This window comes from Telopea speciosissima, chromosome 7 (genome assembly GCF_018873765.1).
Source record: "Telopea speciosissima isolate NSW1024214 ecotype Mountain lineage chromosome 7, Tspe_v1, whole genome shotgun sequence".
Lineage (NCBI taxonomy): Eukaryota > Viridiplantae > Streptophyta > Magnoliopsida > Proteales > Proteaceae > Telopea > Telopea speciosissima.
Window position 1 is genome coordinate 818,010 of NC_057922.1, and position 19,998 is coordinate 838,007.

The 19,998-nt window shown below is 37.8% G+C and overlaps 2 protein-coding genes across 4 annotated transcripts; one reads left to right on the forward strand and one right to left on the reverse strand.

Annotated features, from left to right (window-relative positions):
- Nucleotides 1-1,843: 1,843 nt before the first annotated feature.
- Nucleotides 1,844-13,477, reverse strand: LOC122669307 (protein LAZ1 homolog 1). Of its 3 annotated transcripts, none has more exons than XM_043866054.1 (10): nucleotides 13,442-13,477; nucleotides 11,398-11,682; nucleotides 10,650-10,706; nucleotides 8,591-8,699; nucleotides 5,152-5,336; nucleotides 4,966-5,054; nucleotides 4,455-4,710; nucleotides 2,879-3,124; nucleotides 2,328-2,729; nucleotides 1,844-2,213 (listed from the first exon to the last, which is right to left on the reverse strand). In XM_043866054.1, exons 2-9 carry the CDS (start codon nucleotides 11,611-11,613, stop codon nucleotides 2,445-2,447), a joined length of 1,443 nt encoding a protein of 480 aa, XP_043721989.1. In that variant the 5' UTR covers nucleotides 11,614-11,682; nucleotides 13,442-13,477; the 3' UTR covers nucleotides 1,844-2,213; nucleotides 2,328-2,444. The 3 variants fall into 3 exon arrangements, with proteins under 3 accessions (XP_043721989.1, XP_043721988.1, XP_043721990.1); XM_043866053.1 differs by lacking the exon at nucleotides 13,442-13,477 and adding an exon at nucleotides 12,037-12,145 and having other exon boundaries at nucleotides 11,398-11,889; XM_043866055.1 differs by lacking the exons at nucleotides 10,650-10,706; nucleotides 13,442-13,477 and adding an exon at nucleotides 12,037-12,145 and having other exon boundaries at nucleotides 11,398-11,889.
- A 5,470-nt stretch (nucleotides 13,478-18,947) lies between these two features.
- On the forward strand, nucleotides 18,948-19,933 carry LOC122669814. The gene is made up of 3 exons (XM_043866672.1): nucleotides 18,948-19,178; nucleotides 19,279-19,468; nucleotides 19,573-19,933. The coding sequence occupies exons 1-3, from the start codon at nucleotides 19,035-19,037 to the stop codon at nucleotides 19,908-19,910; spliced, it is 672 nt and encodes a 223-aa protein (XP_043722607.1). The 5' UTR covers nucleotides 18,948-19,034; the 3' UTR covers nucleotides 19,911-19,933.
- The last annotated feature ends 65 nt before the right edge of the window (nucleotides 19,934-19,998 follow it).

The following is a 19,998-nucleotide window of genomic DNA, read 5'->3' on the forward strand; positions in this document are numbered from 1 at the left end:
ATTTGGCCAGATATGATCAACGTAAAAACTCTGTTTATATACCAATTAATTAATATAATATTTTTCTTTTTACCATTAAAAAAAGAGAGTAAAATACCATATGGACCAGTCATGTATCCAGTAACATAGCCACATTGGCCAAATTTATATATTAAAAAAAAGCACCAATGGAAGCCCACTTCGAAGTTCTAGAGAAACACCCTCCTGAGAGGCAGTTTTCCTTCACCATGGGTGAAAGAGGTATTTCTTCATCAAAAACCCATCATGGGATGAATGCCAAAAAGTAAGAGGATATTTCAGACCTTCAACGAAGGGGAGTAATAAATTAATAATGACCTTAGGACTTAGGCAAACCGTTCACTAGGGCTGCAATAGGGTTGGGTTGGGCCGGGCTTTATAGAACCCTAGCCCAACCCTAAGTCCCCTTAGCCGGGCTCAGGCCCGACCCGACCCTAACTCAAGGCCAAAAAAATCCAACCCTGACCCTCCCTCAGGGTCGGGCTGGGCCGACCCTGATTGGCCCTAATCATGGGGAGGGGGAAAGAAATGCATGGGTTGGAATGGGTTGGGAAGAACTTATTAATTTTACATAAAATAATAATACAATAAATTATATATAACACTTATTGTCTTCATATATAATATATTATATAAAAAAATGTGGGTGAAATTTAAAGTCTATAATGTATAAATTATATCAATATATATTTTATAGTATAACTTAAATCAGGGTCGGGCCGGGCCAGGCCAAGCTTAGCTCAAGACCTCAACCCTAACTCAGGGCCAGAAATTTTCAGCCCTGACCCGTCCTCAGGGCCAAATATTTCAGCCCAGACCATGTTCGGGCTCAGGGCGGGTTCAGGCCGACAGGGCTAAACTTGCACCCCTACCGTTCACTGTGAGTAGAAAAACGCTCTCCATTTACAAATCTATGTAATGTCTCCCCCCCTAAGGGCTATAGTACGATCTCGATAATTATATCTTTATTGTTTCCGATACTCTCTCAACCCCATCCAAATGTCTCGGTCAAAGAATCCCGTAGCTGAGGCTCCGTTTAGTTGCAAGGGGAATTAAGGGGAAGGGAAGTGAAATTTTCATAATTGAAATTTATTTTTTTTAATCATTACCCCATGTTTTTTTTTTTGGGTAAATGGATAATCATTACCCCATGTGACAATATCATTAACTTCAAATCATTCCATATTTGGTTATTAAATTCCACTTTACTTTGCATCCATTTTACCTTTGATTTAAAATGTAAAATAAATATTACATGTAAAATGTATCATTACTAAATATGGTAAGAAATATAAATAGTTTATACAATCACATGGAGTAATGATTACAAAAATTTCTCTTTTAGGTATGAAAATTTTCTCTTCCCTTCCCTTCCCTTCTCTTCTCTTCTCTTTCATTTCCCTTGCACCCAAACGGAGCCTGAAGGAAAACCGTCCACATTGCTTTATAAGCTTACCAATTGTCTAGGGTTGTTACCTACCAGTCTTCTAGCTCTTTTTAACCCCTCTTTTGTTATTCACCCATCTGGCCTATTGCATAGATATTCATCAGATGCTAGCCCGAAACTTCATGAGCTTCCCATACCGATACTTCACAAAAGGGCCACATGGTAATATCCAAGTAATATATTATATTATTATTAGAAGAACAAGGGAGAGAGAGAGAGAGAGGAGTTGCCAAGAGAACTCCCCATAAGAAGAGCATATCACAATGTATAACCCTAGACCAAAAATAATTCAAAAAGTGGGAAAAAAAAATTTTAAACAATGCCATCAATGATTTCCATATCAAGGAGAGTCTTGGCTGTATAGTGTAATAATGTGTCAGAAAAGTTTTACTATTATAAGACAAATGCCAACAAATAGAACGCCGACTTAAAGGTGTTTTTCTCTTGGACCAAAGCACCAGGTGAAAACATACGTGTACAAGAATTAAGCTTCTAAGTTGGAGATTACATGCAATGTACATACTACATAGTAATGTCTTTGGTTTTGACAATTAAACCTTTTCTTCTCATCAGTGAATTATCTAACCAGGCATATGGCAGCACCTGTTGGTCCTGTTCAAAATGCTGGAAATTGAATTACTCTCTCACAACAAAACTAAAGTGAGATTCTGCCAGTAGTACAGTTGGAGGCTTCTATACATTTTCAGTGATGAAAAGTTGTAGTCATAAGCTTCCCACCACCTTCAACCTAAGAGACAACATATGGTGGCATCAGAAATTTTTGCATGGAATGCATTGAAAAACTATGAGAACATATAGAAACAGAATCATCTATGAGAACACACACACAGAAAGAACCTACCTCCTGAGACAATGTTGATGCCATTGAGATTATTGTGTTAAGGCATGCAAATATGTCCATTCAAATCTCAATGTTGCCATCAAAAAATTTATATTGATAGCTATGAATTTCATCTACCTAATCGATATGATGAGCTGTGGTTTTGTTTTGGTTAAATCTCTTCCCACTAGCCAATCCACTGTCACTGACACTACCTTGAAGAAGAGAATCACGGACTTCTGAAAATTCCTTGGTCCATGAATTCAATGGGATAAGGTAATTATCATCCCTAAAGTTTTTCTTTCGCTTCTCATGCCGTTTTACATTTTCAGATATCTGATGGAAGGTTTCGTTTATTTTTGCAAGTCCTCTCTCAACTGGTTCCACTACATGGGAAACAGTATACTTCATGTCATCAACAATCTACAAGCACATAAACACAGAAGAGATCAGTACTTTTGTTATCCTGACCAGTAAAACCCATTACTTAATAAATGAAAAATGCAGAAAATATATCAGCAAACTACAAAGCAGATAAAGACTAGTACAATGTATGACCCCAAAAAACTCACAATTTCACCGCTACCAAGCACCACATCACGAACACTTTGCGGAAAAGTCAATCGGTTTTCTCTATCAGCATGGCGGGCAAGGCGCATCCTAGTAAACCTTCCACTGTCTCGAACCTCCTCTGGATCTGGGGGTGTTCCTAGTGATGCATAGTCATCCATTACAGCTACATTACGAACACATCTTTCTCCACGCTCGTAAGGTTTAGCCGGGAAAACATAATGGTGCACGATAGCAGCAATACCCATCTGTGGGCACAAATTGACAATCAGAAGACTCCAAAAAAAAAATGGTGAATTTCCAAAACCAGATGGACCTAACTTCATTTACAAATGTCTTTAACAGGCATATAAACTCAATACATCAATAGTCTCTCTCTGTTAAAATGTCTGAATAGGCATAATAAGGATTAAGATGGAAGATGATTAAGCAAGGGAACTAGGTCAAGGCTGAACAGGAAGATGAATATCACAAAGAATGTTTTTGAGCACCTGCCTTGGCAAGGATTTCAACCACTTGGAAGAGAAGCTAGGAAGTACAAGGAAGAAAGCATGCTCAAGGGGAGGAGTAGAGGGATGCTCAAAATGATCAGAAATGATGACATTCCCACGCAATCACATTAAGCCAATTGTGCAAGCGTACATATTGCTTCACAAGGACAGCATACTCTTGTGTTAGAAATGCCTGCATGGTAGGTATTTCTTCCTGCACCTGTTTCATATACTAGCAGAATCTCATGCTTTTTCATTTGTACATTCTCTTGATATTCACTGCTAACTCTTAAATTTAATACATGTATGGGGAGCAGTTCTCTGTGGGGGAGAACAGGAGCCACGCACGTGCGGCAGCCAATGAAAGCGAGTGTGATGGAATTTTGGGGGGCGAGATTTTCGCCTTTCATGAGGGGCGGAGCGGTCATCCCCCCCCCCCCCCCCCCCCCCCACACCAAACAACAGATAATGTTTTCCCAAAATTTAGTCATCTATTATGGACAAGTTTTATACTTAGTATACACCCAAAAAGGGAGGGGGTGAATTTTTTCAAAACCCATGAATAAAAGAATAAAAAACCCAATGTCTAGTTTTTATATCTGTTAGATCCATCTATACATCTCTTAACTCCTTAAAAGGATTTTATTGCAGAAAATTTGTACAATGACAAAACTGCCCCTAGAAATTACAATTTTTTAAATATTAAACAAATCCTTATGAAAATCAAAATGTTATGCCATTATGTAACCTTTAGCTGTTCACTTGTTACTAACAAAATACTCCAATGTGCTTATAATTTTCATTCTGTGCAATCTAAAGACCAAAATACCGTGACAAAGGGCCCGGAGATGGATTTTTATCCCTGATGGTCCAACATAAAGAAACTAAATAACGGGTATTTTGGATAGTGTCTTTGCAATGGAGAGAGAGAGACAGAAGTATACAACATCAAGAGATTGCATTCCAGTAGCAAATCTCCTCAATGGCCACCAGCAACACATGCTTTGATGAGCAATACTGAGATAGATGTGAAGCAGGGGTATGCAATCCTGCAAAGGTCCAAGTAAAATATAAGTTCATTCCATACCTCAATACAAATGATGTAGTCCTGAATGCCTGTTTTCAACTCTTGAGCCAAAGACCCTTTAAAAGCTCCCATTGAAAAGAGAAATGCAACAGCAACACCCTGCCACCATGTTAAAAACACTATTGACTTGAATACCAGAAACTTAGCTAGGGGTTTGATCGGTTCCAATTTCAATTTTGTGACAGAGTAGAACTGTACAAGACAATACAGAGCCCATGTCTGACTAAAATTCAGGACAACTGCCAGATATGGATAGCTGCAGCCAAAAAAAAAACAAGATTAAAGACCATAATAACAGAAAAATAAAAGAAGTTTGCTGAACAACATCCTAGCATGATTAGTATGGAACCAAAATAGAAAAAAAGGTTCCAGAAGGAACAGATGTAGTCAGGCTAATCACATGGATGGAAAGTCCCATGCAGAAGTATAGGTAGGAACACATAGGAACGATAGTTTCACTGAAAACCTCTATGTTCTAATCTAAAGAACTACTACAAGAGAGATTGCATACCCATATCTCCAGTCAAACTTTCCTTCTCCATAAACCCCAAACAATTCAAAAATGATAGCTAATAATGCACAGATCATCTTCAGTATCATCTGAAAGGCAAGAAACCTGTCAGTCAAACAGCTTAATGATCTTTAAAGTCAGTATAAATGACCTCCAAACAATATTACGCAACAAAAGAAGACTTACATATTGAACAATGCCAATTTTTACAGCATAGTAGAAGTCAGGACCAAGATACCACTGCTTTATAAAGAAATTCAATGGAAATGGATGTTTCACAGCTCCATCAAAATATGCAGATTCCAAAAGAGGGGTGCTAGAATTGATTTGAGCGTGTGTTTCCATGAACTTAATAGTATTGTCCTCGCCACCTGGTAAGAAACAACATTTTGATCAAACTTGCAGCAAACGGTCTACATAAACCATGGTTTTAAGTTTCGGTCAGAACTTCCAAGTTTTGACTAGTAAGTACTGGTTTCGACAAACCGAAATGAAACCAAGGGTCAATACTGGTTTGGTCCAAGTTTCGACCCTGTTTAGACAGGTTCAACCAAGATCTCCTTGTTTCGACACTGCACCTTGGGATTTTGCCAAAAAAGTGCAGTTGTTTGTCAAATCACTTGATTTCTTCCCACCTTTTTTTTGCTTGCTTCTACTCATTCAACCCTTCTACAGCTTGGATTTGCATAATTGGAGCTAGAAGATAACAACTTTTTTCCCCCCAAATCTAATTTTTGGAAGAATTAGTACATAGACATAGTAGTTTTGTTTCAATTTTTTATGTTAGATAGAATAGCCTGATCTACGACCTCATGGAGTCGGATTATTTTTTATGTTAAATTATTTATTAAATTTTCTGGGATGGGAATGGATGTATAGAGCTAGTCTGGCACATTGGAAGCCATGAGTTTGCGGGCGAGTAGAGGATTTGGGCATTGGCGTGCACCATCCTTCATAGGAGAGAGCCCCAGTCTAGCACATTATGGTAAATAGTGGCTTTGAGAGCATCGGTTCGGCATCACATGCTGCGTATGGTGGATATGCTGGTGGACCATCCTTGGAGAGCACCGGTTTGGCATTTGGAGAGTATGGTGGCTATGGAGGATCTTCTACTTCATTCCCCATCACTGAGTATGGGGATGGATCAGGTGCTGGGTCATCATCTTCTCATATCCGGCCCAACCATTTGTGCCAGCTCCACCCAGTTCTAGGCTCAGTGAGTCATTCCTAGGTTGGGATACCTCCGATTTGTTGATGATGAGGCTTATAGGTGGGCTGTCATGGAATATCCGAACAACTAGGTACAAAATATGTCATGATATACATATGTGCTGCATTCGGAGAAGCGTCAACGAAATCTTCACTCATACGCAACTCGTGGATTAGACCATCCAAAAAACTCCATGTGGTATTGAGTGGTGAGTGTTGTATACTTCTATTTCCCTAACCTAATGTATGTTGTGATAGTTTTAATTACATAATTACATTTCCAATAGCTAAATTATATGTAGTAAGTGCTTATAATAGGGCTAGTGTACAACAACATTCAGCGTACACTAGCAAACTTGGATCCAAACCACAAGTACCATTTTGGGTTTTTTTTTTCACCTTTTGTTAAACTAATTCATGTAGGTATAAGATGGTAAAAATGGGCAGCACCCCAAAAAAAAGGCAGGTCAAAAAACCATTTTCTGGGCCTTGAAACCTAGGTTTCAATTTTGGCCCAGAAAAATCACACGTTTTGGTCAAAACCTGGGAAGTTTCGGTTTCGGTCAGGGTCAAAACCTGGTACCTTGAAACAAATGTCATGCAATGCACATTCATTGTTCCATAGAAAGGCCATCTAATGGAGAAATAAAAGTTAAAAGAACAAGAAGAAGAACCCAGTGTCTGAAACTTAAAAGATAAAGTAGCAGATATATAATAACTTTAGCTATTTAAATGCACAAGCATCAAATGTAATGACTATGGAAAGAAAAGCTAAATTTATTTCACTGAAAACTAGCATTTATCCAAAAGCCACTTCTTTAAAACAAAGTAATGTCCTGTCATGTTAGGTAGTGTTAAACCCTAAAAACCACATAGTCAAGGCTGCTAGTTGCCAAATTAAATTGTTGACTAGTCAATGCGTACTCATTTTCTGGAAATAAAATATAATGATTCTAAGCCGCACTCAAACGCATATGCGTTTGTGTATTTCTGTCTGTGTGGTTGTGTGCGAGCATGTAAGATTTCAGTGTACATATACATTTACAATTCAACAAAGCTCAATGCCATAACTTATTGTTGATGAGAATGGTTCCCATATCCTTTTATTCTAATTACCTTGAAGAACTTTTGATATTCTTTCCACCCATGTGTGCATTAAGGAAAGATAATAAAACAAAAGACAAAATAACAAAGACCAAAATATACATACAGCAGGGAGCATGAAATAAAATTGTTACTCTTAAAGTTGAAAAGCACGTGCAAAACAACCAACGCCTGGTCAACTATCAACTAGATAGTAACTCAACTAGTCTGAGAAAACATAGGCATGGAACCGTGCAAGTGACATTTGCATGATTAATTCCTCTTTCTTCCTGGTCAAATTCAATTTCCACCCTAATGTAAATGTAGCTGTTCAATTCCAAACAACGATCCAGGCCAAACCATGTCTTTGCATAATTACATTCATCCTCCACCTAGCTAGCTTCCTATATTGTCCAAATATAACATAAAAATCTAAACCGACCAATGCTTTTTTTTCTATGCAGTTGTTATGTCAATATCAGGTTCCCTGTTAAGTAGAATGAGCTTAAACCTCTTTTAATGAGAAAATGTCTATATACAAGCAACTAACACCATATCAAAAAACTAAGGGAAAACTAAATTAAGAAAAAGAATAAAGTGGACTAAAATGCACAAGGGATCAATCAACAGCTATGTTAAGAGTCATAACATTTTTTCAAAAATGCCAGACCTCAACTGGTTCTAAGGGTGTAAATCGGTTATTCGTTATGGTTTCGGTTCCAAAGAGTGTTGGTGTGATTCAGAACCGAATCGGTTTATTCGGTTCTGAAATTCAATACTCAAACCGAACCTGCCTGTTTCGGTTCTTATTCCGAAATTCGGTTCCTATACTCGGCATATACTATAATATACAATATAAAGTATAATATTATAGTATGGTATAGTAGTATTATAAAATCTAAAACTAACATTAGTATATTAGTTTCAGTTCTGGAATTCGGGTCCTATGCTGGATCTAGAACCGAACTGAAAACTGAATCGGTTCTAAATTCTGATACTCAAACCTAACTGAATTTTATTCTGTTTGGTTTATTTGTTCCAGTTTTGGTTTTTGGTTCCGGTTTGAATTTGACACCCTTAACTGGTTCTAGTGGAAACTACAACAAATCAGAAATTTTAAAAAAATAATCGAAGTAAAGTGAACACTGTATAGAAGGTTATTGCACTTTGAATACCAAAAACAACAGACAAGTGAAAGAAGTGCATAGCATAAGGCAAAGGAAAGCAAAGCAGAACAGAGGACTAACTTTCTCAAGCATTGCAGGCACACAAATCTGAAGGTACAATTGTTGTGCTTCAATAAAAATAGCAAGTTATGGCCACTGAAACATACCTAAGCAGGCTATCAGATACCTCTCAAAGCAATACAAAGCAAATGCCTCATAACAGTCCCGCATAATTTCAAAGATGAATGCTGAATTTGGATCCAATAATGACAAGAACTGTCCCAAAATGATTGAAGATCAGGAAAAAAAAATTTAATAAATATCCAATTAACATAACATTAGAAATTTCTTCCCTATTATCTTTAGTGAGTGTAAAAAAAGATACCAATATACTGATCAAGTGAACAGGCAATTTCTTAACATGAAATAGTTTAATATGTTATTCTCTACTCCGTTCCAATTTCCAATAAATATTACAGAGCAAAACCGCAAGATTCCAATAGATATAAATTCATGGCAAAAAAACTGAAATATGTGAAAACACATTTTCCTGGGACACTGGTGATGTTTATCTTCAGCAACTATGTTGTTAAGGCATGGTCTAGGCACTTAGGCAGTCAGAAAAAAGAAGAATATCTGAGAAATGCCAACCTGGGAAAGCAATATTTTTTTATGCAACATAAATCATTTGCTTACATCCTACTAATGTGTATTTTAAGAAGAAAAACCAAAATTGGCCATCTTGTGAATTGTGGTAACAAATTTCATATGCTGTTGTTGTGTTTTATTTTCATCTTCAAATTTCCTTTCCTTGTTGCCTTGATGCCCTAGTATTAGATCTGAGATTTAAGTCATCAAGAAAAAATGAGTGTCAGGGTTCCCTCAGATCAATCTTCAAGTTCAATTCTCCAAGGCTATAGATCACTTTCAAAGTCCAAGCTCAGAGAGATAAATAGGGCGACGTGTGCACAAATTTATTTATTGTTATGCACGTTCAAATTGCTTTTGTCCCACAGTGCCCCTCCCCCCAAAAAAAAAAGAAATCAAATTTGTAATAAACTAACAACTCAACGCTGTATGACCTAGATGACCAAGTGGTACAGGGTGAACTAGGTGCTCATTACTGGCGTCGGGATCCTCTACTTCCGCCCTACCCGTACTGCAGTGTGCGCCCCAGACACAGCAGGGCGGCGAAAAGACCATCTTACCCCTGCCCAAGTGTCATACCTGAGCGGGGGTAAGGCGGTCTTTTCCGCCTTGCTGTGTGTGGGGCGCATGGCAGTACAGGCAGGGCGGAAGTAGAGGATCCAGATCCTCATTAGTGAGTCATGCAGGCTAGACACATAGAGATGTTATTTTAAGCTTATATGAATCTTGGTTCAGCTCATACATGAGTTGGGTTTCTTATTTTATGAAATTATATTGCAATCAGCAATTATAAAAGCCTAATTATATAGTAACGGGGTTATGGATTTTATTTTATTTTCTAGAAGTTGGTGGGGTGGTGGGGCCAGCCTGGAACTTAATTAGATTAGGTTGAGTAGATTTTAGAAGCTCAGATCAAGTTGGGTTATGCATATTCAATTAGGTAAGAAAGTCAGTTTACTTCTTTCATTAGGTTCCTACTGAGAATCCGTTTAGATGATTCTAGGGGAACTTCTTTAGCAGATTTCTGAGTTGTAATGTGAGTCAAACTAACTTCCATATATGAGGCAATATCCCATACGAATTTTGGTGGATAAATGGAACATTCAATTAAATCACGGAGAAGGAAATCAGTCTCTTATACTATTGACAGCCAAACCACAGATCAGTTTATTGTAAACAAATTTAACTTTTCTTATCTTATTCTCTGATTTCAATTCTATTGTTTTCTGGTTTTCATCAATTGATTCAGTATTCTGGGTTATCAGCAATTCGGTTGCTGGTTATTGGCCTCTGTATAGATCTGGAAATCAGATCTTGTTTACTTTTGAGGATTCATTACCTACAGTCTTGTAATCCCTGAGAGAGAGAGAGAGGCTAAAGCTTGGCCTGTTAAGGTATCTGGTGGCCACCACCTGGGCATTATTAGCAAGTAGCAACCCACCCACACCCCCCCCCCCCAAAAAAAAAAACCCACGCAGAGACAAAAAATATATATATAGCACTTATAATTCCCTAAACTGCTTCAAAATAAAAGAAATGAAAGAGATAAAGTGAGACAAAAAAAGAAAGTTCACCAACCGATTCTGACGCATAAACGGGGACCATCAGAATGAGCCCAATTAGAAATTTTTGCTCCTGAAATATGCCAACAACTTTGTTATGGTGAATCAATAAGCATAACCCTCAACAAACAACTTAAACATAAGATGGATCCACAATCGTATCCCATGGTGTAACTAGTCCTAATTTTTTCACAAGCAGTACTTATGTGATGCCATTTAAAGGAGTAGGGAACCACCAAGGAACCAAACAGCAATTTTCATAAACCTAACTACTTCAACTTAAATGAGCTTACCTACCTTTCCCCACCTCACCCACTCTCCCCCTCCACAAGTTCTTTTTTTTTTTGAAAAAAATGAAAAGAACAAATGAACTAAGCCAAAGACCGCCGAATGCTTGGCTTGTTTATGTATATTCTATTTGGAAAATAAATCATATTTATTTTTCCATATATCATGCTATATGAGTGAAAGTGAGTATCAAGATTTGCAGATTTCTTATGAGTTCTAGTCTGCAGGCTTTTATCCATAAGCCTCATGGATTTCACACAAGCCCAATATATAAAGTGCTTTATTCCTGGGTTTTGAGGTTTGTCCCTGTTTAAGTCCAACATGGTTGCTGGACTTAAAGGGAGCCAAGCTGAGTCCCTGATCGACAACCATCAAAGATCACTAAGTTTGTGCACACGTTCACGTCCATACAGCTAAAAGAAATTAAAAAAGGAGCTGCAAACTTCAAATAAATGGAAGGGGATACAAGAATGAACCTCAGGCTGATTGTAGGCAGCTATATGCTCAAAAATTAGAAACAGGGACAGCACAAGTGCAACAACCACAAATACTCCTGCACTGAGAATTGGCCAGCTGAGTGGTAAGTTTGATTCTTCCCCCAGGTGGAGGGACCCCATTTTCCATGATCGACTTGAAGACTCTACCACTGTAATGTAAAAAAGCAATGAGTAGAGAATTTTCCTCCATGCCATGAGCAAAACCTTTTTATTCCCCAGATTCTAAACGTCGCTTCAGTCAGCGAGTCATGAATCATGAACCATGTATGATGATCCCTATATGCTTTCCTTCTTTAGCATTGGTTGTGTTGCCTTCAATTTGCATTTAAGAGTGTCCTTCACCTAAGAAACTTGAGAACTCAGTAATATGATCCCAATATACTTTTTCAACTCCTGCTCGGAAATTGCTTGCATTGCCTTCAATTTACAATTCTGCACCTACAAGTTCAATTCTTCACCTAAGAATGCCCCCTGTCAAAAATATAAAAAAGCCTCAAAAATGAGTTTCAATATATCTTGCACCACCAAAATATGTGGCCTAAAGAATCGGTGACATGAATTAATCATAACCATATGTACCTAGTAGCAAGGATCAACTAAAAAAAGAACCAATAATACCTTGTCAGTTAGAAATATCATCGAATGAAATTTCAGGTTCCACAGAATGATTCTAGAACTTGTGACAAAAACCTGCAGTGAATGTTTAAGAATTACATCAAAAAATACTCAGATCAAATCAACTAAGACATATCCCAGCTCAAGACAACAGCAAATAATAATTTTTTTAATGGAATTAAATAAAAGTGAAAAAATAATTTAATCAACTGTAAGGAAGATAAGAACTATGCCAATCATAATAGCTTGGAGTAATTAGAGAAAAATTGACCACAAGAAGTAATTAATCACGAGAAAAAACCTCTTCGCTCTACAACAGAAAAAACAGTTCAAGTATCAGCTACCCACATGGTTCACAAATGTCACACCATTCAACATCTCAAAGCAAGTTAACACCACCTAGCATCTTTTAATTGGAGCCTGTAGACACAGAATATCCATCCATAAACATGCACAGCCAAGTCATGCAGCAATCTGTTTTGTCTCTAGGAATCTTTTAGCACAGTACAGCAAAGTACATGCAGGGAAAATTCCTTTTTCTGCGATAAATACCAAACGGGACATTCTAATGAGACCAAGATTAGAAAATGGAACATGAATAGGTATCATTTATGCCAAAAGACATCCCAAGACAACCAATTTTCATTATCTTGTTTCCATTAACTAAAAGGGATGAGAGACTGAAGTGGAATTTGCCCTTAGATTAGACATTAGAGAATACAGAAGATCAAGATGAGTTTAAATGTCTTCTGGATGATGCAATCAAACTGAAGGAAAGATTCAACCAAAACAAGGATTTAAAACTCAATAGAAAAGACTGGATTGTGAACCAATCCTAGCCATTGGGAGGACTACAGAGAGATATCGGTGTAGTATTTTTCGAATCGTAGTTGGCCGATCTGAATACGGATTGGCAGATAAACCCAATCCAACCCTGATACTTCTTCTTTTAAGGTGCTAGCAACTTTGTTTCATTCTGCAGAAACCCCACCCTCCCCACCACCCCCCCCCCCAAAAAAAAAAAAAAAAAAAAAACCACCCATCCATTGCAGAACAAGTTGAAAGCAGGATATGATCTCAGGAGGAGGCAACAACAAGCCAGTGTCTTTACCAACTGCAATAGCTAGCACCTTTGAACCCAATACTAAAACCATGATCTTGAGATAAAAGCTATATTTCACAGAGCAAAATGTTGGACTGGAAGAAAAATGCACACACTCCAAGATGAGGATTTAGAGATGAATGTGGTAGAAAATGAAGGATTAAATTAGAAATTACGCAATGCAAGAAATTTAGAGCAGCCCCATAATGAGAAAACGTGAGGGGAAAGACGACTAAGTCAGACCAATCATGTACAGAAAATCCCAATGAATACACCAGAGACATGAAAGTTGTTGTGCAAGTTAACTGCTCTAAAAGGATAAATGGAAGGTCAAAAAGACTATGGATTAAGGTGCAGAAGAAAGACATGATGAATTATGATTTAGCCAAAGATACTGCCTGAATATGGTGGAATGCCAGAAAAAGATTAATATATCCAATCACAAAAAAAACAAAAAAAAAAACAAAAATATTTTGACCAAAGATTCACATTAGAATTTTAAATAATACTATATCTGGCTGCAAAAGAATTAGAATATGTCATAAACGCATAAGTTGATTCGCATACATTTATTCATCTTTTTTCCGTATCATAAAAAATTCCTAGAAATAATTGTCATATCTGATTCTAGCATAATTTAATGCAAACTCAACCTCGAAGCAGGGAAAAGATTCTTCATTCCCTCATTAGTCACTAAGAAGGGTAGGATCTGAATACGTAGAGTTGCAATCTCAAGTCTTTACTATAAATATCACATACAATGCAATTTCAATATCATGTCCACCAGAATCGCATAGAAATTCATAGTTGCCACCGACAAATTGGCCAATTTCCAGTAATACCCATTGGGATATTTCCCCCTAGTTTTTTGCTCCTATCCCATACAATAAGTAAAATTTGGGGGAGGGGAGGGTGGAAGGGAAGGGACTATAGCAGAATGTAAAAGCAATATCTTCCACCGCTCGGTTTAGGGTATCTAAAAGCATCCGTCTTAACAAATAAGAAGTCAAAAGGTCGACGTAGAAAAGAACACACAAATATAATCGAACTACATAATACAAGTTACAACAGCTCTCATCGACATGCTTCAACAGTGAGAATGAACAGAAACCCAGTTAAGTTACATGAGTCAATGTATAACAGCTAAATGCATTACTGTGAAAACCATACAGTTTATAGACCTACCAACATCAATTCATTGCATCTCCTAACCGAAGAATACATCATTATAAGGATGGGAAAGAATTTGCAAAATATTGCAAAATTAATCTCTAACTATAGTTCTCACGCAACTCTAGAATCCATTCAGAGAGAAAAACCAAAGATACCAAACCCTAGAAGCCAAACATGGTGGAAGAACGAAGTGCCAACGAGTCCAAATCAAGGACCCGAAGTGAGAGAACAATAATCAAATTTCACGTAGAACAGAAGAAACAAATTAATTATGAACACACTCTAAACAAAAAGGAGATACCTACCGTTTTTTAGCCGAACTTCCCCAAAAGAAAGACGCATTCGAACTTGGAAGAGAAACTGTGGAAACTACGAAAAAATATGAATTTTGCGTCGCAGATTTTTGTTATATTCATGGAAAATTGCGCTTTTCCACGTCACTGTTTACGTGTGGAGTTCTTAACAATGACGTCTTGTCAATTGGCCAAGTTTCTTAAGGACAAAGGAGGGAGAGAGAGAGAGAGAGAGAGAGAGAGAGGGTAAACCAAATCGAATCGAACTGATTTAAACCAAAATTGGTAAACTGATCGTTATTCGGCTTGGTTTTGTTTTTCATTTTATAGAAATGAAAACTAGGGCAGTTAACTAAAATGAATGTGGGCTCGACCGGGCTGGGCTGAGGTCAAGCTCAAGCTCAAGCCCAAACCCCAAGCTTGAAAATCCCAACCCTAGCCCAAACCGTGGACTGATAACCCAGCCCAGGCCCTGAAATTTCAGGCAGGCTCAACAACCCATGCTACTTTAATTTTTTGCATTTTGAATTAAACCCAACTCCAGGGCCCATTATCATCATCTCATTTAAACCTGCAAACGTTCTTGTTCAGTAATGAAGCACAACTTGTAAACCTAGGGCCCATTTCAGGGTTTAAAATCTCGGATTCGGGATCGGTCAGAAATCAGTTAGACTCGGTCCAATGTTGCCCTAACCCTAGGTTTTGGATGGGGATCAGCCGATCCAGATTGGCCTCATCCGATTCTGATTCAAATCAGCCAAGGAGTTTTAAATCGGAACCAAGGATTGGATCAGGTCGTTCCTGGCCGGAATCTGTCCCAAAAACCATAGAATTGATCCTTTTTTTTTTTATTTTTGGTAGAAAAGAGGGTTATTCATTCATGCGCGCCCAACGCCAAACAAAGGAAAACAAAATACATAAGATAGATAGAGAGCATGATAAACACAAAGGTATGGATATACGATATCCAAAACCAAAGAGTGGAAATTGACCCAGTCTCACATGGCATTGACTGGATCATCCAGAGTAGGGGAAGGAGTACAACCATATCCCTAGAGAAAAAGCTGTAGACACAGCCAAAGATAAGCGTATGCACATACGTGCCAATAGAGGGGGGCCCATACGCGCCGAACAGACAAAAAACACCAGACCTCCCATACGTGCCGCTACGCTGTCACAGTCTACTTTCAAACAGACCTGCTAAAGAGACAAAGTTTTGCTGGATCGACGAGTGGAGCTTCGATAGACAGTTAAAAAACCATCTGGAACGTTGTCACAGCCTACTTTCGAACAGATCTTCAAGGATCTGCTGGATCGGCGAGTGGAGATTCGTTCAGCGACAGGACAGGTATGGTGAAGGTAGAACAGCGGCTGGAATTTCTGAGTCGACAATAAACTCAGTGCCACCAGCACCTGGGTCAACAACACCAGCAAACAGACAAACAAAGAAATCGAAAAAGACAGGGCGGTAATGAACCTTGAAAAGAGGGGTGGGTTCATCGTCATCGTCGTCGGCATTGTCGGTATCGTCACCGACGAGTCCAAGGATCATGGTGAAAGGAACAAAAAAGGAGAAGAGAAGTAGTACACGCCCAAACGGCGGAAGAGAGACACGCCCAAACGGCGGATAAAAACAAAAAAAAAACAAAACGCACAAATGGCGGAGAAGGGTTTCTATCAAGAACCTTAGAATTGGCCAGTGCAAAACATCCATAATTGAGAATGGTCATATCCAATCCGATCCGATTCAACCGATCTAATTCCAATCTTTGAAATTGGAGAATCAACTGTCCAACAGATACCATCCCAATTTTTGTAAAACCCCAGCCAATTTAATCATGTATAAATTTTATGTTGTATTTGATATACATTCTTGGAACACATTCCAGGTCGATTTCACATTCTCAAATGTTAAAAATAACTATTTTTATCATACAATAATAATAAATGGACCTAGAATGCATGCCAAGAATGCATACCAAACACAGCTTTAGACTCTGATATTAAAAACCACGAACAAAAAAAATGATGGAAACTGTAGACATGAAAATTTCTCCAAATTCACTCAGATAACTTTCAAGTCTTTAAGCTTTACCGTTTCAAAGACGGCCCCTTGAAGTGTTTGTGTACGTAAGGGGTCCGGTCAACCTCAGGTCGTATACCAAATGAATGTATTGCTGTGGTAAAGTCCTCGAATGGGGCCTACATGTGACCTGTAAGATGTTGGACATTAAAGCTGAACCTTATCCAGTTTACCTTTATTTTACCTTAAAAAAAATCCGGTTTTACTTTATATTTTAACTTAAATTATCCTCATGTATCTTTGTCGGTCAGCTACTCGATCTATAGTCCGTTTCAAAGTAATTACACTAAGGGTAAGAGAATGATGCCTCGGCCCCTAGAGTCTGCACAAACATGGGTCAATGGAATCGTGTGTGTAAGCATCAATCTGGATGGGATTTTCATAGTTTTATGGGGCATAACGGTTCTATGTCTAGGCATAGGAGTCAGTTTGGCCATGTGACCAATTAGCGTTCTTTTTCCATTAAAAGGGCTAATCGGGTTATAAAGTTTTAAACAGATTTTTGATTAATCGAATTATAAATGATTTTTAAGTAGGCTTATCGAGTTATAAAGTTTGATTATCAGTCGGTCTTAATCGGATGACCGTCGGGTCACTATTTTGTATCAGAAATGATCAATTATAAATTGGTCGATGCTTGAATCCAACACATTTAGTAATCAATTGAAACAGCCTCAATCTTCAACTAATCGATTCAAGTCAGGTCTATTGGTGCGGGTCAACATTTGACACCCGTGATATAAACTCCTTGATTGAAATTAAAACAAATATTTATAATCATAGACAATAAGATGTGAGAGTTAATGATGAACCTAAAATCCAAGAATTACATCACGAGTGGAGAAGAAATCCTTTTTTCTAGTTCAATTCTGTTGTGTTTCTTCTTTTTTAAGTCTAAATAGTTTTTATATTTTGTAACTTGAAATTAAAATAATGTATAATATGTATATTTTTGTGGAACTCTTAAGAGTAGTGTGCCTAATTTGTATGTGAGGTGGGATGAAGAAAATAGCCATCATTACCTATGTTGGTGTCATGGGATGCGTTTGCTGTTATGTAAGACAACATATTAAAGGACATGACTACGAAGGAGGTGCATCAGACATTACAACTGGTATTTGAAGTTTGTGATAAAATTTTTGAACATTTGTCATATGGAAAGAGTAATAAAATTTGTAGATGTTTCTTTTTCCCACAGTGAAGGAAAACTTTCTTCTTTTCAATTGTTTTAATATCACATTTCGTAGACGGTTTATTCATCTTCTAGAGGGAGAAACAAGCATTTGGTACTTTGGTCAATTCTACATTTAAGTTTTTATAGCTATCCCCGATCATAATTGATCGATGAAAGCCCAACCTGGACCAATCAATTCATAACTAAATGGACTAGTGTCAAGTCTGGACTAATTATTATTCGATTGTTCTCGGTGTTTGTAGTCTGATCAACACCAATAACAAACCTCCGGTCGGTTATATACCTCAATTATCAATCCATAATCTAACTAGTTGTATATAAACGTATCAATACTTAGCCTACGAGGTCCGATTAACTAAAACGATTAAAATACAGTTTCACTAGCCCTTCTCTATTGACTCGTTTGGAACGTTGGGCAAGGTCTTATCAATATATAGATTATGGGTGAGATCATTAATTCAAATAACTACCAATTACATAAGGGTATTAATGCTCCAGTACAATTAAGATGTTTCTCAAATTGACAGTAACTTGATTTGACGGTGGGTTTGGAGCAAAGTCAAGGCATCAGTTATCAAAGATCAACTTCCATGGCTTTTCTAATTACGCAAGCAACCAAAGCATATTTATTCATTGTCAATTACAAGCCAGTAAGTAGTACATATAGATGCAGAGAAAGAGATAGAGGTCAAACATGTATGGCTGGATGCGGAAAAACGAGCTAAGCAAAATGTTGCTTTTCTTTCTCAATTATATATGTATATGGGAAAAGTCTTACTCTCTTCAGTCCTCATCACAATTGTGTCCTTCCTTGAAATTGCTCCATACTTCCACGCACTAACCAAGTTATGGAATTAAGGTGCTTTAATTACTTTCATCTGGAAATCATATATAGAGGGAGAGAGAGAGGGATCTGGTGATATCTCTCATTTTCATCTTTCACACCAAATGAGGATATGCCCATAAATATTCTCTTTCCTGTTAATTATCCTGAGAAAACCATCCAGCATCATATTTACCATTTTACCAGCACAAGGATCAACAAACATATATAAATAGACCCCTTTTGATTTCAAACCTCAAAGATTCTGGTTGTGGATTCCATTAATTAATCTTCATCCATATTGTTTCCTAGCAGAGGAAGAGGAAAAGCAAATGGGTAGTCAAGAATTAGAGGAGGAAGAGTTGGTGCAGATGGTCCGTGACTTCATAGAATCAGAATCACCATCATCCCCCTCCTTTTCTTCCTCACAAGGATTAGGTACCTTTAATCAGCAACCCAACTACCTCACTCTACAGGTACTGTTTTTTTTTTCAATTATCCGATCCTTAATTTGCATGATCATCATCATCTGTCTTATGGGTCTAACTGTTTGAAACTTTTCTGGGTTTCTTTCAGGAGATTCTGGGGAGTGTTGAAGATACTGAAGATGAAGTTCACCAAAAAATCTTGAAATATTTGAGAAATAAGAACACTGCCTGGAAGACTACTAACCTGAAAAAGTGGCTTGTGATGAGGTTGAGAATGGATGGTTATGATGCTTCTCTGTGTAGAACTTCTTGGGTCACCACCTACAACTGTCCTGGAGGTGCTCTCTCTCTCTCTCTCTCTGTGTTATGGTTTTCTGTTTTTCCTTATTAGTTTGTCACTAATTAAATTGGGTTCTTAATAATATCTTTCTGGGTGCTGCAGGTGATTATGAGTACATAGATATTATGATGGACAACGATGAGAATGGAGGTGTAGGAAGATTGATAATAGACATAGATTTCAAGTCTCAGTTTGAATTGGCGAGGCCTACTACTTCCTACGCACAACTCACTGATACACTTCCCTGTATCTTTGTTGGGTGTGAAACCAAGCTTAACAAGATTATTTCAATCCTTTGCACAGCTGCAAAACAATCACTGAAAGAGAGTGGTCTCCACGTTCCTCCATGGAGAGGTACCAATTACATGCAATCCAAGTGGCTCTCAGATCACTGTCAGAAAGTCCAACCCATTCCTCGTATCTCCTCTAACAACAGCTAGAGATCTGCAGAAATAGCAATGAAGGAAGCAGTGGTGCTGGTGGACATGGCTAGCTAGCTCCTCCCTGTGTTTACCAAGTGGGCACCTC